General features: G+C 35.0%; 1 protein-coding gene across 1 annotated transcript in view; it reads left to right on the forward strand.

Moving 5' to 3' along the window:
* Window positions 1–27,143, forward strand: part of GRM8 (glutamate metabotropic receptor 8) — a 676,955-nt gene that overhangs the window by 603,255 nt on the left and 46,557 nt on the right. Inside the window, exon 9 of the mRNA XM_006910553.1 lies at window positions 1,026–1,961. Coding sequence (XP_006910615.1) covers window positions 1,026–1,961 — 936 coding nt within the window. The remainder of the gene's footprint in view (window positions 1–1,025; window positions 1,962–27,143) is intronic.

Consider the following 27,143-nt stretch of genomic DNA (forward strand, 5'->3'; position numbering starts at 1 on the left):
CGTTTATAATAAACTAGTAATCTAGTAAGTAAAATGTTTCTCCGAATTCTGTGAGCTGCTGTAGCAAACTCATCAAACCCAAGGTGAGGGTTGTTGGAGCCTCCAATCAATAGCCCATTAGTCAGAAGCATAGGCGACAACTTGGACTCACAACGAACATTTGCAGTGGGGAGGGGTACAGTATTGTAGGACTGAGCCCTGAACCTGTGAGATCTGATGCTATTTCCATGTGAATAGAGTCTGACTTGAGCTGACTTGTATGATGCTTGACTTGTATGATGGTGTCTGAGAATTGCTCGGTGGTGTGGGAAACTCACTAAAAACTCACTGCTTAAGCCACCTATAAGACTACTCTTGTTCAATGGAAAACAGTTTCATCCAGCTATCTTATTCAGCATGATCTTTTTCATAATATGGAAATGCAAGATTGAGACAAAAATGTATTTCAAGCTTAAAGAAAGGCAAAAAAAAAAAAAAACAAACCCCAAACAAACCACTAATATATTTATCACCATAAATACATGAGGAATGTCAGAGATTAAAGTTGCTAGTTTTGTCATTTCCTTTCAAAACTGACACAGTATGATTTGAATTTCCACAAATATGATATAACAACTTGGATCACCATTGATATGTAGGTTTACATTCTAAGCCAATGTTTCAGGAATTCTGGCATTTATACTTGTGATGAGCTCTAAAACATCTTTCCATAGGCTTTTTTTTTTTTTTTTTAGATTTAAAACTGTTTGGGCCAATAAATCTTTCTTCAAACGTCAGATTGGTCAACATCGCAGAGGTAAATAGAAACTAATGACACTCATCAAGTTGATGATATGAGTGATTTACTGGACCCAATCATTTAACATGTTCATAAAGTCAATATCAGGGAAAGAAACTGGGCTGTTATTATAGTAAACTGTATTTGTACTGTCAACATTCAGTGATTTATTACAAACCTGTGGCTAGGATTAGGATATTATAAATGGGGGAAAAATGGAAGGCTCATTAATTTTTTATACCCACAGGTGGAAGACATGCAGTGGGCTAATAAAGAACACACTCAACCCGCGTCTGTCTGCAGCCTGCCATGTAAGCCTGGGGAGAGGAAGAAAATGGTGAAGGGAGTCCCTTGCTGCTGGCACTGTGAGCGCTGTGAAGGTTACAACTACCAGGTGGATGAGTTCTCCTGTGAACTTTGCCCTTTGGATCAGAGACCAAACATCAACCGCACAGGCTGCCAGCTTATCCCCATCATCAAACTCGAGTGGCATTCTCCCTGGGCTGTGGTGCCTGTGTTCGTTGCAATTTTGGGCATCATTGCCACCACTTTTGTGATTGTGACCTTTGTCCGCAATAATGACACACCTATTGTGAGGGCTTCGGGACGAGAACTTAGTTATGTGCTCCTAACAGGGATTTTCCTCTGTTATTCGATCACCTTTTTAATGATTGCGGCACCAGATACAATCATATGCTCCTTCCGACGGGTCTTCCTGGGACTAGGCATGTGTTTCAGTTATGCAGCTCTTCTCACCAAAACAAACCGAATCCACCGAATATTTGAGCAGGGGAAGAAATCTGTCACGGCACCCAAGTTTATTAGCCCAGCATCCCAGCTGGTGATCACCTTCAGCCTCATCTCCATCCAGCTGCTGGGAGTGTGTGTCTGGTTTGTTGTGGACCCTCCACACATCATCATTGACTATGGAGAACAGCGGACTCTAGACCCGGAGAACGCCAGGGGAGTGCTCAAGTGTGACATTTCTGACCTCTCACTCATTTGTTCCCTGGGGTACAGTATCCTGCTAATGGTCACTTGTACTGTGTATGCCATTAAAACGAGAGGTGTTCCAGAGACTTTCAATGAAGCCAAACCTATCGGATTTACCATGTATACCACCTGCATCATTTGGTTAGCCTTCATTCCCATCTTTTTTGGTACAGCACAGTCAGCAGAAAAGGTAAGTGCAAGAAATGCATTTGTCAACACTTCCTGGATTGATTTTTTTTTCTTGAGGTTGCTTTCTGCCTTTCTTTTTGATTCACTTATATTCTCTCAAGATGATTCAGTCTGTGTTATTCTTATTTAGAAATACACACGCGCGCACACACACACACACACACACACACACACACACACTCTTCCCTTAAGGTCACTTTGCTTTGAATATGTGTTGATAAGGCCAATTTTCCATGAAAAAACTTTAATGTATACTCAGCAAGATGAAGATTGACAAAGCTCACGTCACTTTCTGGATCTCTCTTCCCAGCTCCATTATATATTAACATAACTGTTCTTTTCCAAATGTTAATTAAAAGAGGAAGAGAGAAAGGACAGACATGATTCACAGAGGTGAGCTGCTGTCCCAGAGATATCCCAATGCATGACAAATGACTCTTCTTCTGGTTCTAATGTGACTCTGGCTTAAAGCTATTCCTTAATGAATATGATGGTTTTAGTCACGGAAGCAGGGTTTATAGTAAAACAATAACAAAAAGAAACCGAAATGGCTTAGTTCGATCTGAATCATCTTATTATTTCTCCTCAGCCCTTATTTGTATGACTTTTCCATATGTAGAAGGTATTGGTGAGGGATTAAAGACAGCAATGGGCAGTTATACAAAGCAGTTTATAATTTTTTAGAAGGTGAAGATCAAATTTCCCCAAATAATTTTCTTCTATTACTAATCTCCCATTAACATTTTCCACATAAAACACTATAAGTAAAGAATACCTATACATGTAAGAGAGTGTGTGTTGAACTGGATGTATGCAGAACCAATATGAACCACAAAATTCAAGGTTTGGGTAGTACGATAGAAACAAGCCAGCCTGTAAAGCACAGGCAAATGCAAACGCTATCTTTCTGTAATGGGTAGCCCCTCCGCTCAACGTGCACATGAGAAAGTTCTCTCAGAGTGAAGACTTAAAAATTGTTTGATCTTCCATCATCAGAAGTCATGAGGAAATCAAACATCCTGGGGGCAATTACATTCCCTAGTCTCTAACATTCCAAGTGAAGTCATGCATGACTCTCAAAATCCCAACTAATTCAGAGGAAAAAGTACTCAGTAAGGGCACGGAGAGCTCATTAGTATGAGCATTCATCCCTTACTAGATCAATGTGGCCTTCAATCAAGTTTGAATAAAAACGTACTTCAGCAAACTTGTTGTTGAATAGAGCAAACTTGCTGTGGGTTCCAGACCTGTGACCTTTCACAACTTGCATGGCCAGATGGAAGCCCATGAATATTTTATATAGGACCGAGCACGTGACAGGAAGATAAAGAAAGACAGTTTGGGGCTCTAAACCTAATAACTAGAAAACATATTTTGGTATATGTGGATGGAAATTTTATTAGGATGAAACTTGAAAATTTAACCTAGGAAAGAATATGTGAGCTGTAAAATAAGTTTCTCAAAGTCTTTTGTTTTTTTTTTAGATGTGGTTAGTTGAACTAGTCAGGGCAAAACAATGTTTTCCAGAGTCTGAAAGTGTCCATATTATGTGAATTATTAATAATATCACCTTAAGTGGTATTTGTATTTGTATTTATATTTGAACCTAGAACTGCCTTTTTTTATACACTGTTTTATCTGGAGAGGGCCACAAGTAGTTTATTTTGCTTCCTTGTGGACAATAAATATTTAACCAAACAAAATCCCCCAGAGTTCTGACATTTAACTTTTTCTTTCTCTTCCTTTACATTTTATAAATTACAGCCTACTTTCACTTTTTATACTGTGACTTCCAAGAGTGCGAGGAGGTGCAAACACAATGCTAATAAGATGTTTTTTTCTTATTAAGACTTCTAGTGCCTAGATTTTTAGAATAAATAAAATCATGGTCCTATATCAAGCTATTGGATATAATCATTGTAGTTCAAACATTCATCATGCTAATAAGTTTTTTTAAAGTAATTGAAAAAAAAAATAACCATTGTCTCTCAGAACAAAAACTCTGCAGAGTTGCAGCTGTGCCCTGAGGAGCAGTGATGGAGACAGTCAGAGTTTTAGGATAAAATGGACCCATGAAGATGCCAGGGGATAGAGGCTGCCCAGTGCTGCCGAGCCTGTAGGAGCTGTACATCCTCTGAAAACCTGACGTTTCATGTATATATTTATATGTGGAGATAATCTATGCCTATAGAGATATGACAGAATGCGGCAAAACAAATTTCCTTTTCCTTTCTTAGCTTCATGAAATCAAAATAAGTCAAAGAAGCAGATTGTAAGGCAAGTTATAAAATAATGTTAATTGGAATTTATTTTGTATTAATGATATGATTGAATGTGCAGAAGACTAAAGAAATCGATAAGAAAAACTAATTCTAGAGATTTTTCAAAACGCTGTAGTCCTAAAATTATTTAGTCTTAGAGTTGCTGAATTTAGACCAGCTCTACATCAAGAACTATTATAAGTAGCTAAGATTTTGTACCTTATATAATACACTTATGTGCTATCCTAACACTTCCCATTTGCTACTTGCTATTCTCTGTCAAAGTGTCTTTTATTATTCAAAACCATACACAAAATGTTTGAGAATGTTTATTTTTTCACATTGCTAAAATTATTGACAGATATTAAAAGTGAATAAAACTTTTATATTTCTATAAGAAGGTTTTTAATAAGTTTTATTGACTTCAGAGGACCAAAGAGCTGGTCAGTCTTACATTCTTTTTTATAATGCTCAGCCAATTAGCCTCACCATTATCAGCTTGAAGTATTTGCAGCAGTTAGGCAGCCCACACATCCATTAATTCAGCAGATCCTTACTGAGCATTGTGTCCAGCATTGTGCTAATTATTGAACCCATGTCAGTCTGCTTCCCTGAGCTTTTCTTGTAAAGCTCAGTCTGGCTCCCAGCCGATGCTGCCCGACGCCTGCCAGTACCAGCAAGGTGCCAAGCTCAATATAAAAGACAATCAGGCTCAAGGGCAAGGGAAGATGGTGAGGAGTCGGATCTGAGATGAGAAAGTAAAAATGAGAGTTATACATCCTGTAACTATACATCAGTGGCATAGAATTTATCATACAGAATAGCAAAATTTCTTCTAGCATGCATTTAATTACACTTCTTAGAATAATATCTATAGAAGAAAACTCATCTAACCACACAGGTCTCTCTGAAATTACAAGAGAAGAATAAAAGTAAAATTAATTAAATAATTTTCACAAATGTTTCAGAAAACCTCTGAGTGAAATCAAATCATAAAGAGACATTAGTAGCATTAATGAAGACAGACAGCTCTCCAGGTCTTCATTCCATGACAAAACACCTTTTCATTTCCACACATTCCTCTTTTTTTTCAGATTTTGAAGTCAAGATGAATTATGTTTATTCCAACAGATTTTAATGACATCATTTATTAGCTTTGTGCCTACTGCTGCAATCTACTAAGTCATAATATAAATGAACTTTTTTTCTTATAGATAAGTGGTGTGAAGGAAAGGTGAACACTCCAAGGCATGGACATGGACTGACACAAACTGTCATAATTTTGATGAAAAGACAAAAGATGAAAATATAATCAATATAATAGTGAAAGAATCCTCGGGGATAGTTAAGGGTTGTTAGGATGTCAAAAGTCTCTTAAATAGATATTTTCTCATCTGTAATTGGTCTTATAAAACCAAGATAATCAGAAAAGGGTTATGACACTACCAAGCTCCAATGAGCACAGTACTTCAATCGGAGCAGCGGATGGAAACAAAACAAAACACCCTCAAAATGGAAAAGAAAACAAAACTCAGAAATGTCAAAATCCCAATGTGTTCCAAACCAGCCTTTCTTCCTTCACACCCTGGATGTGTAGTGCAGAATTCATTTAGTAGCTTGAGTTAGAAACCTGGGAGCCATCTTAGACTTCTCTCTCTAATCTCGCCCCGTTATTTCCTCCTATCATCCTTAAATGTCATCTTTTTTAAATTCATAGAGGGTAAGCAGTGTCTGTCTGATGTATATTTGAATGAATACATTTCTTAACATAGAGCCTTTCATGTTACTATACCCTCAATAAATACCTATTGAATGATTAAATGGAGTGTCTTGTATAATAGTGATATACTATAATAATATAAATGCTTATTTATGATTTAAGGTAGACCGTGGCATAAAGGAAATATATATACATCTTATTGTGATACCCATTACAACTTTTTTTTCTGAAAATTAAGTTATCTCATTTAAACAAGGGGCCATATACACTTATTTAAAATTTTTGTCATCACTCATTCTGAAATAGGGCTGCTAAATATTTAAGGAGAAATACAAAAAGGAATTATTATAGTTGTCCTTAGTTCTATCTAACATACACAAAACAAAGGAGAATTAATGCAATAGTCTGGATCCTTCTGCGATGTCATCCCTCCCTTGTTCTTTCACTACATCTGCTAGTCGAAGGGCAGAAAAGTGTAGGGATCCGCGGCGGCCGAGTGGAGTAAGGGAGAACATGAGCTCTGAAGTGGGAGCACTTGGGTTCAAATCCTGACTCTGCTAAACTAGCTGAGAAAATGTAGGCAATGTAAAGCAATTTCCTGCCATCTGTGCTCAGTCCTATTCTCAAACTAGAGCAGATTTGAGTTCATGTCATCTAGGAGAGGGCGACAAGATGATTAACCTTAAATGTAAGGTAAAAAAGAAAACTCTTGTCTCATTATGGTGTATTTGTATAATAGACCTCATGGTAGTTTTATATGATGATATGAGACGTGAGACCTGTTTAGCACATAAGAAGCAATTAATAAATGTTGGCTATTGTTACTACTAGCTATATTTCACGAGGGCAGGGATCTTATTTGGTTTGCTCACCATTTATTCTTAGCACTTAGCATTAAACCAGGCTGGAACAGGTCCTCAAAAATTTTTTTTTAATGACTGAATACATTCGAGTTTATCCAGATAATTGCCTCAGTTTCTCCAGCCATTTAGACCATGTCTGCGCAGCACCCCAACTGGAAGTGTTTTTGCAAACAAAGGGGCTTTTTTGAGGGTGTAGATCACACAGATGCCAGCAATTAAAGAGGGGTATGAGAATCTATAGCAATAGGAGAAAGAGAAAAGAGACTTCTTCCTGAGGCAATATATATAACTGCCTTCATATATTCAGCAGAAACTGGGTTAACTCAGTGTCATCACAAAATAGTTGCTGAAATATCTATGTTTAAATTTAAAAAGTGAATAATAACTCTAATAAGAGTTGTAAGAGGTAGTTCTGAAAACAAATAAAACTCCTGCTTTAAGAAATAGCCCAGATAAGAAAAGAACAGCCTGAGAAACTGGACTAAGAGTGTCAATATAACCGAGACAACAATGGAAGTAATTTTCAGAATAGATCAGACCAGAGGTAGTTTGCAATCCACACCCATCTCCTAACCTTTCTCTGTTTCCTTAGAATGGCAGGAAGTAGAAATGATTATCAGTCTCTATCTTGTGTGCTTGTAATTGCTGTAAACTGTGTAACATTTTCTTTCATTGTCAGGTTGCAGTCATTTGAAAATGACCGCGTCGAAGGTGTCACATTGGACCACTATAGTTATAGAACTATTTTAGGTATTGGGATAGATTGTGTCTGGGTAAGATTGGTCATACCAGACTGTTGCAACCAACTCTGGAAAGGAAAAACCAAATAAAAAAAGGAAAAAGAAAAAACAACTGGAAAAGAAAAACCATCTCATTTATACACTCAGAACACTATGCTTGTGAAGATGTAGAAGACAAAAGGGAAATGAGATTATAGGGCACGGGATAGACTAGCATGTTAAGCAGCTATCCTAGGCAATGCTGCTTTAACCAGAATTATTACTTTGTTTCTGGTTCTGCTACATATTACCACTGCAGAAAATCACCAATTTATACATTTAGGGTAATTCATTATGGGGACACCTATCTTATTTGACAGAACAAAGAAATATTTGTTCAACAAACCTGGCTTAGATTCTATGATCCTTCATTTTGGGGCTTTGAAGATGGTATAGGGCCTGGGACTACTTAAATGAAACATTTGATAGGTAGAGAGATTGTGGCATTTACAAATTCATCTTTTTTTGTTTGTTTGTTTGTTTTTTTAATTGGAATTTAGCTTACAGAGTTTAAATCTTCTATGCCCAAATTACAATAATTTAATCAACTAGACAATTAATCAACCTGGGAACTAAGTCATAGAGCTAAGACACCTAATCATATTGTCTTAACTTTCTTAATATGATTGAAAATATTAGAATATTAGATTCGATTAAATGTAAACATGCATATTTTTAGTGATAACTACCATGACTTTATTTCAAAATGTTTAGGAGAATGTCATACACATAGTTATTTTTTTCCTATATAGGCAAAACTCTATTGATACCCCAAACTATTGGTTGAACAGAATGCAGTGACTAATTTACTTTATATAACTTCAAATTGCATTTTCTATAATTTAATAGATTCTTACGTGTCATAGAGCATACAGGGTGCCAGCAAGAGCAGATTGCAGGCAAATAGTTCCTTTTGGCTGTAATAATATACACATTTTTATGTTGGGAAATTTTTTAAAATTTCTAAATGCAGTATCACATGGGTTAGTACTAACTACCCCAAAATGTAGAAAAATATTTAACCAAAATTAGCATAAATTCTAGGCTATTTAAAATAAATATGGCATATTTATTTGCATCATGAAAAGAAATATATAAAAAGAAACACTGACTTCTGGTTCAAGATATGGGCTGGCACGAACATATATATCCCTTTCCTCTAAGGTAACAGTAAAATGAAAATAAAAAGAAAGAAAAGGAAAGGAAATAAAAGGAAAAGAAAAAAGTGGAAGGAAAGAGGGATGGAGAAGAGAGAGAGAGAGAGAGAGAGAGAGAGAGAGAGAGAGAGAGAGAGAGAGAAGAGGCCATAATATTTTTAGAGCCAACATTAGGTAAAACAATTTGAGAAAATCCTGAAAAATAAAAGTCAGATGGTTCTGATTTATGAGGAAATTAAAAGTGGGAAAGCACAGCCCAAGAGACGTAAGTAGTTTTTACCGTGGAAGTCCCCAATAATTTCCAAATCTAAAGGCAACATAAAGACCCGAAGCAGGCATTGAAGTGACCACAAGAAAAATTATTTCAAGAACTGCATTTCAGAATATCTGGGCCAGTTGAGCCCCTCACTTCTCCTTTCTGCTCTAACCTTCCCTGCAGAAAGAGTACGGATTAAATTACAGAATTCTACTCTAAAGAATGGAAATATCTGATGGTAGAATTATCTTATGCTCCTAGCGAGGGCATAGGCACTGAGAGAGAAACAGAGCAGAATTTGAAGTAATTTTATTTCACTCAGACAAGGACAGGTAGGAAATAGGAAATACAACTTCTATACAGGATAGAAATATGATAAATTTCTCTTAGAATAAGTTCCTCTGAGGGTGGGTGCCCAGTCGATTGCTTGCCTTGTAACCATACATCTTTAAAAGAAGCAAGTCAGGTAAAACAATCACTGATTTAACACAGGTCTGTAGTCTGACCTCCTGTCCAAGGAAAATGAACCCCACTAGTAATTCTTATCAATAATCCTAACCCTTCAATCACAATTATACATCAACAACCAAGGAAGTCATGATAACTGAAGAAGACAGGTAGCATAATTTTAAAAAGATCCTTCCCCCTCCTCCCCCCCCAAAAAAAACCCCACAAAAAACAAAACCAGAGGTAATTCAGAAAATATGAGAATTTTTTAAAAAATAATTTTAATTAGCATTCCCAGAGAGAATCAAGAGAATATTGAACATACACACATAGACAGTTGCATAGGCTGCTATGGAAAAGATCAATCAAAGAGTAAGAAAAATGATCCTGGAAGTTAAAATTATGAATGTGAAAATAAAAACTGAACAGACGAACTGAAATATGGGATGGGTAAGGTTAAAGAGCAGAGTAGAGATCTGACGGGTGAAATAAATAGTAGAACCAAAAAGAAAAGGAGAAAAATGAGTAAAGGAAGATATGAAGAAAAATTAGAACATGTTGAGCATGGATGCAGGATCCCGATTTATATCTAACAAACATCCAAGAAGAAGAAGCAGAGAAAAAGAAGGAAAAGAAATGGTTAAAAAAGAAAAGAAAAGAAAAATTCACAGACTGAACAAGACAGTTCTTAAAATTGAAAGGGCCACACACTTCAGTAAAATTTCTCTAATTAGGAGAAAATTCTAAGATCGAATAAAAATGCCCTGGATTCTAGAAGGCAATGAGCAAAGACTTTCTAAGGCAAAAGTGTTTTAAACTTACAATTGTGTAGCCAGCCAAACTATCAGTCATTCTGAGACTAAAAATGTACGTGACTCAGTAAATCTGATACCTCCATATTTTATGTAAGAATTATTCTGGCTGTAATCCAACAAAATAAAAACAAAAACATATCTGATAAGAGATGAATAACAGCAGCAATCACATATGACTTAGAAGAAACAAAGACATTTAGAAAGGAATTGTAAGAGAATGTATTAGACTCCAAGTGTCTAATTGCCCTTTAAAATGTGAAGTTTTAATAATCATAAATTTCCTTCTCTGTGAGTCCAGTCATGCTACTTTGATGCATCTTAAGAGAATATTACATTTAGTAGCAATAATCCAGCAATTGATTTTGTATTGGTCTTACATTGTTAGAAGGAATTTAGAAACAAAACACAGACGTGTTATTTACTGAATGAAATGTTATACACACTGTTAAATTAACAATAATATAACTTTAAAAAATTAGGAGGTACATAAGAAGAATTAAAAGAGAGGGTAGTTGTACAAATACACTAAAGCATTCACCTTTTACTGTGAGTAGTCAACAGATACAATCTAAAATTGCTAATTCAAGAGATATGTGTATTATTTAAAGAAAAGCAAAAACGAAACAAAACAAAAACCTGCTCAAATGTATTAATTCTATAGAACAGCATCAGGATATGGGAAGTGGTGATGAAGGGCTTTAATTTTATTTAATAAGTGCTTAGATTTTATTTTATTTAATAAATAAATCTATAGAATAAAAATAGAAATCATTACACACAGAAAGATTTAAGTGAAAGTTTCAAAAAAACTTTTCTTAGACAACACAAATGCACATTTTCATATTAGGTACTTTTGACATCTAATATGTACTTTGAGAAAATCTTTTACATGCATAAATGGGTGAGTGATTTTGAATTGGCATAGTGACTCAAGATCTTTGATCACCACAAAAGGTTCATGGATTTTCTTTTTTTTTAGAGTTAATGTCATTACTAAATAAATATTTTTAAGGGCCACAATGTAAGTATCAGCTTACAGCTGCTGATTACATTTCATCAGAAATATTTATTAAATGTCCTCTATGTGTGAGGACCCTTGCCTGATTTTTAAGAAAATGCAATGAGTTTGCTACCGAGTTGTTTAGGGTCAAATAGCAGGGGTGCCAAACAAAGCACGCAGGTGACCAGTACAAGGCAGAGTAAGAGTATGGAGGTGAAGTGCCAATGATGGCCGAAGGAGGCAGGGAGCATATCCTTTGAGGGATCAAGAAAGTCTCCATGAAGAAGGTGGGAATTAAATAGACTTGAAGATAGAAAGGAACAGATGAAAGCAGGCTTCATCGGGGCCTTGTGTGTAAGACCTGTGAGTGAAGAACTGCTTTGAGTTTAGCTTATTCACAAGGAAAGCTAGGTGACCATATGTCCTGATTTGCCCTGTTCTTACTAGCATTCCTTTTATTCTGAAAAAAGTATTTCCTAGTGCAGGCTATAAATTATAAGGTCACCCCCAATATAAAGCTAGACAGATAATTGGCAGCCATTTTGAGGTAAAACTTATGCCAAGTTTGTACTTCATTTCATAGAGATGTGAGCATCTCTATGGCCATGTTCTCAATACATTGACACTCTGTGAGATTTTTTTTTTTTTTTTTTGCCAGTGGTAAGTCAGATGCATTGCAGTGTGCAAGGATAAGAAAAGACGGTAACAAGATCACTGAATAAATTCAGAAGTATTGGGGGCTTGACATGTGATGGTGGAAGTGGAAAGTAAAAACTCATTTCCAGTTGAATCAGGAACAGAGTGGGAGGTGAGGCGCTTGCACTGGACAGTGTTTGGTTGTGTGTGTGATTCTGAACCTTCTCTGGCTGCCACAGTGACTCTATCTAATTAGACTTCAAGAAAGAGCCTGTGGCTTTCCCTCTGGTCTGGGCTAAAGGAGAGAAAGAAAAAAAAAAAAATTAATGGCTGATGACTGCAGCTAGCCAAGTATGGAGATGGATTTTGGGGCCCTAAACAGTGAAGCTGGGTAAAAATCAGTTTGTATAGATAAAAGCAAAGGGAAGGATACAAGGACAAGAATACGAAATGGATTATAATTTTTAGTAAACAAATCTCCCAAGTGATACTCAAATGAATTTCGATAGTTGAAATAAAAGACAAACTCTTTGGAAATAAAGTCAAATAATTTCTAAATGATTATGAACCCAATTTAAATATATAATTACCATTGCCATTATGTAAACTTGGATGTTGACTGGATTTTATATTCTAGTAATCTTGAGAAAATTTTGAGATATTCTTGAATTTCACTGCTTATCATGATCATGGCCAAATTCATGCAATTTTTTTCTTTCTACATATCTCATTTTGGTGTAACTCTGGGCACCTTGCATATAAAATATGAACCAATCAATTTTCAATTACATTGTTGTTTCTCTTCAAAATCAATACCCACAATACTAATTGCAGGCTTCGTGTTTGTGTTTATTTTTTAAAAGATGACAAGTTTATTCTCATTTTCAAAAAAATCTTTTCAGTCCAAAAATGACAATCGGTTGAATATCTTCATCAGAATTTTAGACTCTCTATTTGTTCAGTCAAGAATATTTTCAGAAAAATACCAAGGAATGCAACATTTTCTGCTATTGGCCCAGATCCTGTGGAATATAACTCCCTATATGACCTCTGTGAGCATATACAAGTACGCATTTCACACACACATACGTATAGCTTCTGTAGATGATCTCGTATTTTCAGACAAGATTAAATGTCAAGTTTCTCCTGCTAGCTGTTTTTTTAAAGTCCTCATCCACACAAATTGAATCGAGAATTATATTGGTAGATTGTGAGCCTGTCATGAAACCATAAAGTGTTTACACCAGCAGGTAGCCTATCACTGTAGGACTGCCCTTTCTTCAACAAAACACTTTCCCCATGCTAAAATATTCAATCAAACCACAATTTATTGAATATTTGGTTGGACTGCCTGCTTATTGTTAAGAACTGACAATGGCAAGCATGAAATAAATAATTCCATTTGAAATGAAACGTGTAGCAGGTGACAAGAAGGTACAGCAACGAGTAGAGGTAGCCAGTACCATAAGATTATGAAGAACATGCCTCCGAAGAAGACTCTCAAATTATTTATTTCTACCTCACTTATTTCTTTATAGTGTACTTTATATACAGAACATGCATGAATTTGCGATTGCTAATAATACCTCCATCTTATATTTTCCCCACCCCTACACTCTGGGAAACCATATTGCTGTGAATCTCTTTTTGTTTCTTTGCTTCTTTGATCGCATCTTCCTTCTGTTCAACTTCTCATCTTCCCCTGATTTTGGCCTTTCTCCCGGGCACCATTCCCTTGACGCACTCATCATTCAGACGGCTTCTGCTATAAAAGCTACAATCGTGCTTTTCGAGTTGCTTTCTTAACCCCTACTCTTTCACACGTACAAAAATGTGAAATTAAACAATCTGAAACCAACATCTGATAGCAATCCAAAACCCAGATTGTAAAAGTAAGATATCTAAAATCAAAATATATCATATTTGAAATAGACTATTTATTGAATGCCTCCTATGTGCCAAAGACTAGGCTAAGCTCTTTATATATGACTGATCTCCTTTCATCTGTAAGAGGTGAATTTCGCAGATGCAGAGAAGTTAAGTCAAGAATTTTTACATTTATACCGTTAACTATGAGGTATACCTGGGGCTGATCATATTCTGTTTGACTACAGGTTCATGCTTTTAGCTGCTACTTTATATTTGTCCATTATACTTAATCTTTAATTCCTCTTTCTATCAACATTATCTCTGTTTTTCAGAGATCCAAACTTGAGAATTAATACACACTGCCTCTTCCCCTTTGCCCTTATCTGTACTGTCAACAAGTTACATCATAGAGCTTGAATTCTAGTAGAAGAGATTGATTTAAAACTGAGGATTCCAGAATAATTACTTAATAAAATGTTTATAGGTGTTATTGAAGATGCTTTGAAGGCTTTTTAGACTAAAATTGTCTCTTATTGAACATTAGCTCAAACCTAAACTTTTCAAATTTTGTCTTTCTACTACAGTATTTCATTTCAATAAGCCCAATTTTCTTACCAAATCAACCAACCCATGAATTCTTCTCTAACTTACAAAACATCACAGATTCTAAACATATATGTACTGTATCCAGACATCCATTATTTTACATTTCCAGATATGTGTTCTCTGTTATTCATGAGGCATTTATGAATCTATGCATCTATGGTTGTATATATGGTAGTTTCCTCATTCAGAAACTCTTCAGGAAGAGATAATAAGTATAATTCTTTTGTTTTCTTCCTGACTCTCACTTCTTTCTAGTCCTGCAATGTCTGTCAAAGTACACTGCAAATAGTTTTCAACTGAAAGGTTTTTGTTGAGTCAGATAAACAAGAAAGTGGTAAACAATTTCAAGCCAGATTCTGAGTATGTGCCAGAACGTGGAAACTGGGGAAAATGTTTGGACTGAATGATTCTTGTCTCATTAACATTTCCGTGGGCTCGAGAAAGCAAGTTACCTTCTCTCAATTTGTCTCCTTATTTGTAGAATGAGAGTTTGACTATGTTGTCTCTCTTCCAGCCTCTCTTGAGATATGAGAGCCTAAGGAATGTCATTGCCCCCCAGGATATGCCATTTTGTCATCATTTCTTTAAGGCCCTGTCTAATTCTAAGATGCTCTTATTATAGAGAAAATTGTCAGTTACATAGGAGATGGTCAACCACTCAGAGGCATGACCTAATTCTTAAATAAATATGCATGAAGATTATTATGCATATGTAGTAAAGAATGCAAATGAATGCATGAAGCATTTTAGAAGATAAATGTGCTTGAGGCAGTCATCAGTCTCATAAACCTTAATCAAGTGCATTCACAACCACATAGCATGATACAAACATATGATCCAGAATCTGAATTATTTTTCCAAAAAGCCCTATGGGGCATGTACTCACACCATATGTTTCTTTCAGTTTTACTGAGATATCTGAGGCAGGAAAATGAAAAAGATATTCAATACTCCACGTTCATTTCTGTATTTCTTTGCTCTCTGGTTGAAAACATGAATAAACAAATAAAAGTGAGCTAGAAACTATAGCTGACAGTAGACAACTAGTTCATCAGATTTTGTTACTTTAGAATTACCTAGCTTTCCTTTGGTACATTCTACTCATCATTACTTCTTGTTTCTCATTCAAATCATTTATCCCTGCTAGAAAGACATGAGGCACCGGCTGGAAGACTCTGATGTGATCCCAGAGAAGTTAATGGGGAAAGTAATCTCTTGTTAGAGATTGATTTTGATTTCACTTCACATTAGTGAGTTCCTTATCCCCTTCTACCACATTTTCCTTGTACTTCCAGTTAATGCAGTATCATAAATTGTTCTGCCACAATGCCTTAGGAAGAAAGAAGGGAATTATGTCTACTAGGCAGCCCTCTCTTGACAAATTATAAGTGTTGGTAGCAAGAATCAGTTAAGTTCCCTTGTATACCTTTGAATTTTTCTCTCATTTGATTTTTTTTTTCTTATTTCACTCATCCTGTAGACTCTGTGAGAAAGCTGGTATTTTAAAGTCCTTTCGTAATAGGAAAAAATAAAAGCTCTTCTTTTCTTGAAAAGAAATTCATGATAGTGTAAAACTTAATTCAAATATGAAAACTTTGTAGGTAACCTGAGTTTTCTTCTTGTTGGTTGTGAACCTTATAGGGCAAACAGATAAATAGATATTTATTTTGAAAAACAAAGAACATGTTTCTAGTATAGGATATTTTAGAGTCAATTCTAACTGATCACAATGTACAATAGTTATAAATTGTACATTATTTAAACTAAAACCCTGAGCAATTAAGTCATATTCATTCTAATTGCATGGAGGCAGTATTGTCACAAGCAGTGGTTACAAACATGGATATCTAGCCTGGCTGCCAGGATACAAATCTTGATTTATCTATGTACTGTGTGTTATGTACTGCATATGTGCGTGATGTACCACATGCATAAAGCCTCAGCTTTCATCTGTAAAATGGGATAACAACAGTATTTAGCAGACAAGATTGGTTAGATAACTCCTTCTTGCTATTCCAGTGTTGGTAATAGTGATGATGATGATGTAGATATCCTTTATTTTTTGTAGCCAACCAACCGAAATCACTTTATATTCTCCACCTTCTTCGTTCCCTACTTTCTGTACTGATACATTTGGTTACTTGAGACATTTTATGTTTATGTTTTTGTTATATAGATCTGCCCTAACCATAGTACCTATTCTTTCAGTATAGACCTCACTCCAAACATACACTAAATATTTCACATTTTCATCTGGCTTAATAGAGTAGAGCCAACTTATTTAATATCAATTATGACATGATTTTGTGTTTAAAGTAAAATTATATTTACAACTATTTTTATGACTATAGTATGACTCTAAATAGAAGAGAAACTATTTTTTTCCTATTCCTCACACTGTAATAAAGGAAATAATCTTTAACCTTATGATTTTTAAAAGATTGCTATGTTTGTAACATATGATTAAAAAGCATATATTTTCTGGAGGAAAATAACCTCAATTTAATGTCAATCAATGAGAAAATATATTTCTACATAGCTAAATTCACTTGGATACAATTTCTAGAACATATCTTAGATAAATTAAGGCATATATGTTACATTTTTCAGTTTGAACCCCTCATATAGATTCTAAAGCATAGCTTCTTTTTCAAATTGCTTCACATATTCTTTTTTCAGAATATTACAAGAATGTAAAGCTGTTCTATGTGATTTTATTTTACCAGAGAGTGCTCTTCTTTGCCACTTCAGTATGAGTTTCGTACTCTAGCAAGAATCCATGAATACTTGCTTAGCGTGGTCTCATGTGCCATAACAGCAGCTTCCATCTGAATTCTGACAAGCAAATATTTGTTTTCAATCATTTAACAGCCTGAGTAGACTTCAGCTTCTGTTTGAAATTATTCCAACATCATCAATGGCATTTATATTTGGATCTTAGTTTTCTCTAAGGGGTCTTACCAGGTGATCCCACAAATTCCTTCAGTCAGTTCTCTAGAGGAACGGTATTCAGAGTTTCCTCTATTATTTTAGTGAAGAGCAGCTTACAAACAAACTCAATGACACATTTTTCTCGATAGTTTAAATTCCCTTTTTCATATCTTATTCCACAATTCCAGTATTTTATTTTGGAATAGTTGGTCCATTTCAAGTCATCTCTCCCATTATTGAAATGAAGTACTGCATGTAACATAACATAACATCAAAACAAAACAATAAACTATATTTTAAAATATAATTTTATCATAACATCCTGAAATCTCAATGCCCTTGAATAGTAAAGCAAATTTGGAATTATTAATGTGAAGAGAAATTATTAGTATTTTCAATATTAAAGTATCCCGCTTCTGTATGGAATACTGATAAAAAAAATATTTCTATTCCATTTTAGCTCTCAGCTAAATGGATTAAAAAAGATTATATTCTAAGTCATTTAGTGGAATACAGTGATATACCAGCTGTACTTAAACATTTTCTTGATTTTGGACATTGTTTTCTTGGAATTTTCACTATTAAGAATACGCTAGAAATAAATTCCTATCCAAATGTCATTTTGCATAATTTTCATTGTTACTTAAGGGTAAGTTTCCTATGTAATTATAAAATCAAAAGTAGGACTTTTTGTGGATCATGATATTCATTCTCAAACTGATTTATAAGTTAGTGATACTAATTCAAATTAGCATTAGCATTATAGAAAGTTCCAAATTTAGTACCTTCCTATAAACCTTTGGACATAAATATTAATTTGTAGGTCAAAAACAAATACTACAAGTAGTACTGACCTTAGATACCAGGGTGGTCTTTTCAACTCTGATTTGAGTTATTAAGTCATATAACTGAAAGAAAATTTCAAGCCAATTTCAATTTGATACATGCTGATATAAGATAAAGTCATGGCAAAAACAAGAAAGTAAAATTCAAAATACAGGTGAAATAAAAGTTGTATGTGATATATATGTCACATACACCTATGATGAATAATTATGAGAAACTTTTAGAGACTATCAGGTAATAAAGATCATAAAGAGAATAAAATAGATTATAAGGATTATAATATTTGATGCTAATATAGTATAAATTAAATTTGCTTATTTCTAAACTTTTAAAAGAGACTTATTATCAAACATTGCATTTCATGTAAAAAATTCTTAGAATCTAGTTGATACAAAAATATTATTATCCTTTTCTAATAGTATTTAAATGTTTAATTAGTACAATGAGAATCATAATGTGCAGTGCTTAACAATCAGATTTTTCTTTAAAATTTATCATCTAAATACATATTCTCATTTATTTCTACACTTACATCTTTAGTTTAATTTTATTTGAATTGATCTTTTTTCAGATTTAAAAGTTTTAAAGTCATAGTCAAACTTTATTTTTCCATATGTCATTTTCCTGCATTCCTGATCTCATTTAACTTTGCATTCTCCATCTTCAAGGTATTGAGTAGAAGCATCAATTGGGAGAAGAAAAGTACCACCATTAACTGAGTGCCTACTATCCTGAGCCCAGGACTCAGTGCTATATGTGCTTTTATTGATCACAGTTTTACAAAAGCCATATCAAAAACATTCCATTTTATTATAGTAAAACTTGGTTTTACAGAACTTAGTGAGTTGTGAAGCTGAGACTTAAACCCACATTTGACTTTCAAGCCTAAGTCTCCCAAGTCTGAATGAATGTTAAACTATGTTGTGCTCCTTCATTTTAAGCTTTCACTACACATTTATTGAAGTGGGCTACTATAAAACCACTTAGAAATTGAAATGCACCTTACCCTTTATGGGATGAAATCTGACTGCTTGTTGGTATTCCAATTGCAAGCCAACAGGAGAAACAAAAGTAGATGGACCATAATGCCAGCATATGCTGCACTTTCTGGGGCTGAGTTACTAGATATTAAACTCCTGGGTACTATTTTCTTCATCTCTGTTTTTCCTGTATCCAGGAGAGTGCTCGACACATAACAGGTATGCAGGAAACTTTTGCTGAAAGAATGAACCAATACATGAGTGCATGAACTAGGCTAACTCTGTTCTCTCCACATGGTTTCTTTATAGAACCTGATGGTTGAAATTGTGTTTTTGAAACACCCAAAGAGAATGTTGAAAAAAGTTATATGTAGGCAGTTTTAATTTATGAAGTTTTTTTTTGTAATATATACTGCTGATTGTGATAGATTTGAGATATTTAATCTGTTTAGATTGATTGAGAACTAATGTGGACTCACAGGTTTCTAAATCTCCCTCCTCTCACTACCCATTTTCTCGGTGCTTCTATTCTTTATCTTTATTTCAGAACCTGAAGAACAGATTTCACCTGAATTCAGATTCATTTATCTAAAGATAGAAATAAGAAGAAGGGAAGAGAGTTTATAATGAAGAAAAAAATCAGGTTGTGACAACATGATAATAAACCATCGGTGGAGGAACTTGAAGGGAAGAATGAGCAGCCATTAGGTTGACAGTGTTAGTGCGGGCTGAGAAATGGCTATGTTGCTCCCAGCTGCATTGTTCAGATTTGAACTTCCCTAAGATGCCCTGAATCAAAAAATACTAAAACTGAAATTAATTAGGTAGAGCCAGAGGTAGAAGTTAAAGCTATTGAGTTTGGATATCCTGAGTGCCATCAGCCTTTGACGAAACACCCAAACAGTATTTCCTGTTTCTACCCCTACACAGACTGGTGCTGGGATTCTTCATGAAGAAAGTTACCAAAGCTTCAGGATGAGGACTGTACCCATTTATTCTAAACAATATGATTTTACTGTGGTAAACACAGAGTTTTAAAGTGTATAAATTCTAAAAGAGTTCCCCAAATTTCCTCTTTAACTTAGAGGTCTATTTCTTTATTAATGAACTTAGACTTGGGAACATCAAATTAGCCCAATTTTTGAAAGCCTACAAAGACAGAAAAAGAAGATAATTTCATTGTCACAATTCAGAAAATTGGTAATTACAGGAAGACTCTAGGCATTTTATAATTGATATTTTGAAACAAAATGACATTAACTCTGCCATTTGTAGCTTTTGGTGTTGTGGTCCATAAAAATAATGGGGACATTTTCAAACGCTGAGGTCACAGAAAATGAGGGATAATTTGTCTTTTTTTTTTTTTTAATGTCTGAATTTTTTCTCACCTAATGATGGCAGCAGCAATAGCTCCTACCTCCTGGGAATATTCCTTCTTGGAGGGAAAAGCAGCATGGAGTAGAGGAGACTTCAGAGTTGTCCATCTCAGCTCTATTTCCAGATCTTCCCAGTGAACTTCAAATGCATGGTTTAGATGATCAAGATACTTTCTTCCCATTCTTTTACTTTGCTCCTGGAGAGTACAGAGGCATCATGAAAATGGCTGAGGCCTCCTTCATCTGTGTTCCAGGTATAGATTACGGTGTCAGCAGCAGCTGTACCACAAGCTGTGGACATCAGACAGAGCCACAAACTGATGAACCACAACACATTCTGGATGATTAAGTTCTGCAAAGTAGTGAGAATAAGCAATAGTAGGGAAGGCACAAGAGGTCAAAGTGTCATGTGTTGAGGCCAAGTGTCAAGAGATTGGCAGATGGCACTTTTTAGTCATGTTTTCCTGCATTGCTGCCAGGTCTCCTACATTTGCAGAAGAGAAGCAAATGAATCCCACTCTGCTTCTCCCTTCCTCCTGTACTAGTTATTAATCCACATGGAGAAAATCCCTTCCTTAGCCTTCATTTCTATGGTGTTATCAAGATTCTTAGAGATTCATCTTCTTATATTGGCTAATTCTTTCTTTTCAGGACTTTGAATTTTTGTTTTAATTCAGTCTTCTATGTGCTCAACTTTCTTCTAGACCCAACCCCAATGGATTTATTTTCCATTTATTTCTTCCTTGGCTTTTATGGCATTCTTATATGTTTTATAAACACAGCCAAAACTGAGAACTTTCTCATTGCTTTAACATTTTGAGTTTTGCCAAATTAACTGAAAAATTATTTCCAGTATTAGCCATCCACATTTTCCCAATGTTTTTCTAAATTCGCAATAGTATGCTCCTTGGCATTTGCCCCACATTTAATTTCCTACACTTCCTAAAATTTGATTCTATTAACAAACAGTTAACACCATTGTTTATTAAGGCACATCTTGTTCATCTTCTTGATAGTCTTCCCATGTTGGCCTTGGGAGAACTTTCCCTCAACGGGATAAGAGGCATAACCCACAGAGCCATTCTCACTACAATCCACCTTGGAGGGAAAAATGATTCTGAAAACACAAGACGTGTTATAAAATTGCCTGGTTGTCTATGAATTTGTCCAGGATGTTTCCATTCTGAAATTCTCAAGGCAATATCTTGCTAAGATTACATAATTCGAATCAGCTTTCCCTTAGTTATGTCAAAGTTCATCATACCCATTGCTATTAGAATTTGATTTAGGGAAAAACCAGGAAGCAGTGGGTGATCATACTGTAGCAGACTTGAATGGACAACACAGTCCTGAAATACTAAGCTTTCCACTGAGCTTACCCTTAGTGACATCTGAGTTGCCCACATACATGGAGACCATGGAATAGCCACTACAGGCAGTGCTGATCCCCCTAATCCCCACACCCTGAGCAAGGAAAAGTGCTTATGGGTGTCTCCATGGGAAGAAAGGGCAATTTTATCCAAATAGTAATGTGTATAAATATTAAGAGTATCTCCATATGGCTTTTACCTGTTTCTTTCACCAACAGTCTTTGACTCTGGTTATATGTACGAGGTTCAGGTTTGGAAGATATGGTGCTAATGAGTCCAAGGATGCAGGTTAAATTTCCATATAGACTATAGGGGAATCTTCAAACCAGCAATGTTTAAAGACTGGTTTCAAAGTTTGTCAAAATATTTCACAAATATGTGTTAATGTGACAAGGGAGACTATGAAGGAATATGTACAAAGCACAATGTCAGCATTTAGAAAATTTTAAAGATCACTGAAGCAATTGTCTATCAAGAATTGATGCCAACCAGTATATGTCCACATGATACGTCAATACCTCCAGTGACTAAAAGCTCTTTACCTTCCAAGCTAACTTATAGTTGCCTTCAATGACTCTAAGTCTTTCCTTAGATTGGGTTAAAATTTATCTCTAACTTATATTATACTGATGGGACCATAAAAAAATCAAGGCTAACCCTCCATCCTCCATATAGCAATCAATCAATCTTTTACATATTTGAGGACAACCATCATGATTGTTTAAATCTCATTTTCACTTTAAACATGATTATTTTCTTCAAGAGTCCTTTAAATATCCTGGTTTTTTTTTTCATTTTAAATATTCAAAAAATCCCTTTTGAAATTTTTTGACAAGAATAAAGCAGAATATGCCAAGAGAGTTTGGAATAGCACAAGTCATTTCTATCAGGGAACTAGATTCTAAAGATTTTCTTAATGAATACTAAGATCACATCACCTTTCATTTGGAAGCTGTATCAACTCTTGAATCATATTGAGTTTATTTTCAACTAAAACCCATGTCTTTTTAAAATGAGTTGCTTCTGATCTATGGATAGTGTTCAATGTCATTTGTATAGTCCTTTACAGCTTTCAAGCCCTGCTGTATGTCTTAGGAAAGAACTCAGAAGAGTTTCTGCTTTCTACCAAATGAGTTCTACAGCAATAGATAAATATGTACTGCTGTGGCAGCTTTGTGATTGTGTCAGGAACATCTTATCTACGTCCTTCTTCTGGCCATGGGGACTTTAGTATTGCTTCAGTTGAGTATAATCTGATTTACAGGTGATTTCCCCGTTCCTTCTTGTAACCGTGTGTGTGTGTGTGTGTGTGTGTGTGTGTGTGTGTGTGTGTGTATAAGCTTTCTCTCCCAGTATTGTCAAAATGACAAGGAGGGGAAAAACTGTCCCATTTTTCCAAGCTTTATTTGCACTTACAAATTGCAAATTCTCACTTGTATTATCATGATAATTTTATTGTATTTATTACCTCTATTCTATGTATAGATATCTCTGAAGTCATTTAAGACATTTTCTGCCCCAATGTGTTCTTCTTAAATGTCTAGGTACTGTGGTGAGGCAGCACAGCATAATGTATGAACCGTGGAGTCAGATAATCCCAATTTCAAATACAATCTCCACCATTTGCTAGGTATGAGATTTTTAGCAAGTGATTTAAATCAATTAAACCACATTTAAAACAATCTGTGTATTGGAGGCAATAATTACTTACCTCAAAGGGACATTGAAACATTGAATTAGATATCTTTCAAGTACTTGGGACATAGTAAACACTCAATGAATGACAATAATCCTTACTTTTATTATTACTTGGCTTTATTGCAGTTTCTACACTACATTTATCTTTCCGAATGTGCTCAATTTGGAATTGATTTCACAACTTAATGTGGGCTTTTATTCATCTCCTCCCTCCACATTCATTTAAATTATTTATGATCATTTTAGCTGTTCTCTGAACAAATATATACTTTCTGAATCACACAAAATGACGTACTTTGTCTCCTCAAGGGTCTCTCTTTCTGGTACCGAAAGTGACATCTCAGAAATCAAAATCCTATAATATTACATTACCTATGCAGCCAGTTCTCATCCAGGAGTCACATATCTATCCTAATATTTTAACTATAAATAATAAGAAAAAATATTAGAAATAACTTTTATCCTTAGATAATTACTTTCCTTCCCTGTCTTAAGAGTTCCAATATGCTTCCCAAATTTATTCTGAAATTATCATTTATTCTCACCCCAGCCCCAGAATAATTAGGAATCAGTAGCAATTAGTGGATTTGTTAAGGCCCCACAATCAGATTTGTGTTATGGAAAGACAACCATAGATAGATCAACTTAGTCAGGTCTTGATAGCACCACTTTCTTTCATTCACGCCCTCCACTCATTATTTTTCTTGCAATCATTATTTTTGTCTGATAATGATTTATTAATGGTCCTGATTTATTCAATGAGACAGAATTTCACATAGTTCATGTCATTCTAGGGTTGCAAAATTTCTTTAAACTTTTTCTTATAAATGTCATCCATTTTTTAAAACAAATGCTAGGTTATTTATTTGAGAGATAACTCATTTGACTTAACCGACTTACCTCTCAACTCTTAGTTGATGGCGGTAAAACAAATCTCATTCACTTACAATACCAAAAGATATATAATATACAAAGATATAACGAAACATGAAATTTAGACCAAGAATGTAAGGTGAAGGTTTATTAAACATGCTCACATGCTGCTGTCCTGTACCTGTGCTGCCAACACAGATACGTTCAGTATCACTACCAGTAAAACAAAGGAGATTTCACATTGAGCGGGGAGGATGGGGAGAGGGAGAATCCAGGGCCCAGAAGAGATGTCTTGACTGATAGAAGAAGGTTATTGTTGAATAAGCTGAAACTGCGGAAAACTTGGAGTGAGTCATAGGAAAGTAGGGTTGAAGAGGAGGGGTGTTATGTAGGCAATGTTTCTGAGGGGACATGCCCCCAGAAGAAGGAACTGCTAATAGAAACAAGTGCTTCATTCAGGTCCTGGCCATCATTCTGGACCCCAGCCAAAGGGAAGTTGGTCCTTTAATACTGCCAGGAGTTGAGGGAAAATATAAACAAATTAGATGCTAGGAAAGAGAAGAATTTGGGACTCTAGGTAGAGAAAGTATTATTGAGTCCCTGCTGTTTGCATTTTGCCAAGATAGAGAAGTCCTCCAAAAGAAATTATAATATATTGACAGTTATAGTTATACTAATAACAATCTCTGATTGCAGAAGAGGAAAAATTATATATTTACAGCCTAATATTTATTGAGTATTTATTAAATGCAAGACTCTGGTCTAATAGGAAGTTCTAAATGTCATAAACTATTACAACAATGTCATATGCTATAATGGAATATTATTATTCCATTTTATAGATGAGATGGATGGAGAAATTGATATATAGAAAGGGTGATGACTTACCTGAAGTCACAAAGGTGGGCAAGTTGTAGAGCTGGGATCTGAAGTCATAATGTCTGGCTTCAGAACCAAGTTCTTAATCACAGTGCACACTGCCACAGGGCAATTATGTGGGAAAGTATAAGAGGGAGAAGCACTTATTTGACTGTGGGTAATTTGGAAGGCTTTGTTGAGAACCTCTCAAGGTTGGGTTAGCTTCCTCTCTTTGTGCTTCTATGATAGCTGTTGTATGCCATACCCGTGCAATTCACTGCATTATATTTTACATATTGGTTTGCATCTGTATTCACCATGAAGTTGAAAAGAGGAATTGCCTTTCAGTTATGCATCCTTGTTGCTTAGCAGAGGCTTAGAAAGACATTCAGGAAAATTTCTTGAGTAAGTGGATTAGCGAGGCTTTAAATGATGATTATGGTTTTCAGAGGTAGAAATAGACTTACTGGGAAAGAAAAGTCCCTTCTGGGAGTTTCCAGTCAAATAGGCAGAAGATCTGAAATCCACATTGCCAAGACAAGAGTTTTGCAAGGGATGTGTGTGAAAGAAGCACCATTTTAAAGTGGGGTGAGGGACACATAGAAAGAACAGACCGAGAGCTCCATTTACTTAATTTTTTCTGGTTTGACTCTACCTACCTTCAACTATAGATGAACACAGTTTGCAGAACTGAGCCATTGTGCCTTTCTTGCTCCATTTGTTTTGGGGAACACTGGTTTTGCCCCTGACTTTGAAGGGTTCCCAAGCCACCACTAGTATGGACTGCCTTCGTTGAATAAAATGATTGTTAGATTGGCAGCGTAGGGGGAAACATAGCAGTACATAAATTCTGTTAGGAATCTCATGGAAAGAACTGCAGTCTGAATGTCTATTCAAGGAGATACTGAAGGTATTGAATTGGGGCCATTCTCATCAATGTTCATGTTAATTAGAGGTAAGATTAATTAATAAGCCCACACGATTAAGACACTAGAGGAAATAGAGGTGATGAGAGAAAGAAAGCAGATGGCCGTGGTTTTTATACATCTACAAGTATGCTCAGCCAACAAATCAATTTTAGTCCTAGTAAGGGTTTGCTTGCATCCATCAATCTGAAACCTAATTGGTGACAAGAGTTGCTTTTGCTGTTCATTATTCCACTTTAGAAACTTGAAACTGAAAAATTACTCCAACTGCACAATTGAAGACCATTTTTTCTTCTTCGAATGAAATACCTTTATAATTTGGCTCCACTACCTAGTATCATTACCTGCTGGCTGACGAATTTGATATTTTGCACTCTAGTTAGTAACAAAAACTTAGTTATTTGGACATTAGTAGGCAAAAGCTGGTTTCCACTACATTTGTAAAATTTCAGGCATAAAATCATGTCACCTTTGTAAACAGTGGCAAATATTTTATTTGAATGCATGAACCAGGAAAAATCAATTGATGCCATAGGTTAGTTATTTTTATTGCATATATATGTAATTTAAGCAGAATAATTTGGAAAATAATTGGCAAAATGATTGATGAAAAACAATATTTTATATGTCTATTGAGACATAAAAAATTAAAAGTCATTAGCTGTAAAATCATCGGTACATTGATACTGTACATTATATATCATCGTAACTGTAGTGAATAGAAAAGAATAGATCAATGGGAAAAAGTTCACGTTCTCGGGAAAGGAAAATTTTGACTTATACAACCAAAATAAAACCTGAATTAATGTTGAAAATCAAAACTTACAGTGAATGTTAAAATGTTTCATTTTCAATTTAATAAGACTGCATCTTGTCAACATATAATATACATAGCTTGATTAGTAATTAATTATGA

The sequence above is a fragment of the Pteropus alecto genome, unplaced genomic scaffold (assembly GCF_000325575.1).
Source record: "Pteropus alecto unplaced genomic scaffold, ASM32557v1 scaffold22, whole genome shotgun sequence".
NCBI classification, from domain to species: Eukaryota; Metazoa; Chordata; class Mammalia; order Chiroptera; family Pteropodidae; genus Pteropus; species Pteropus alecto.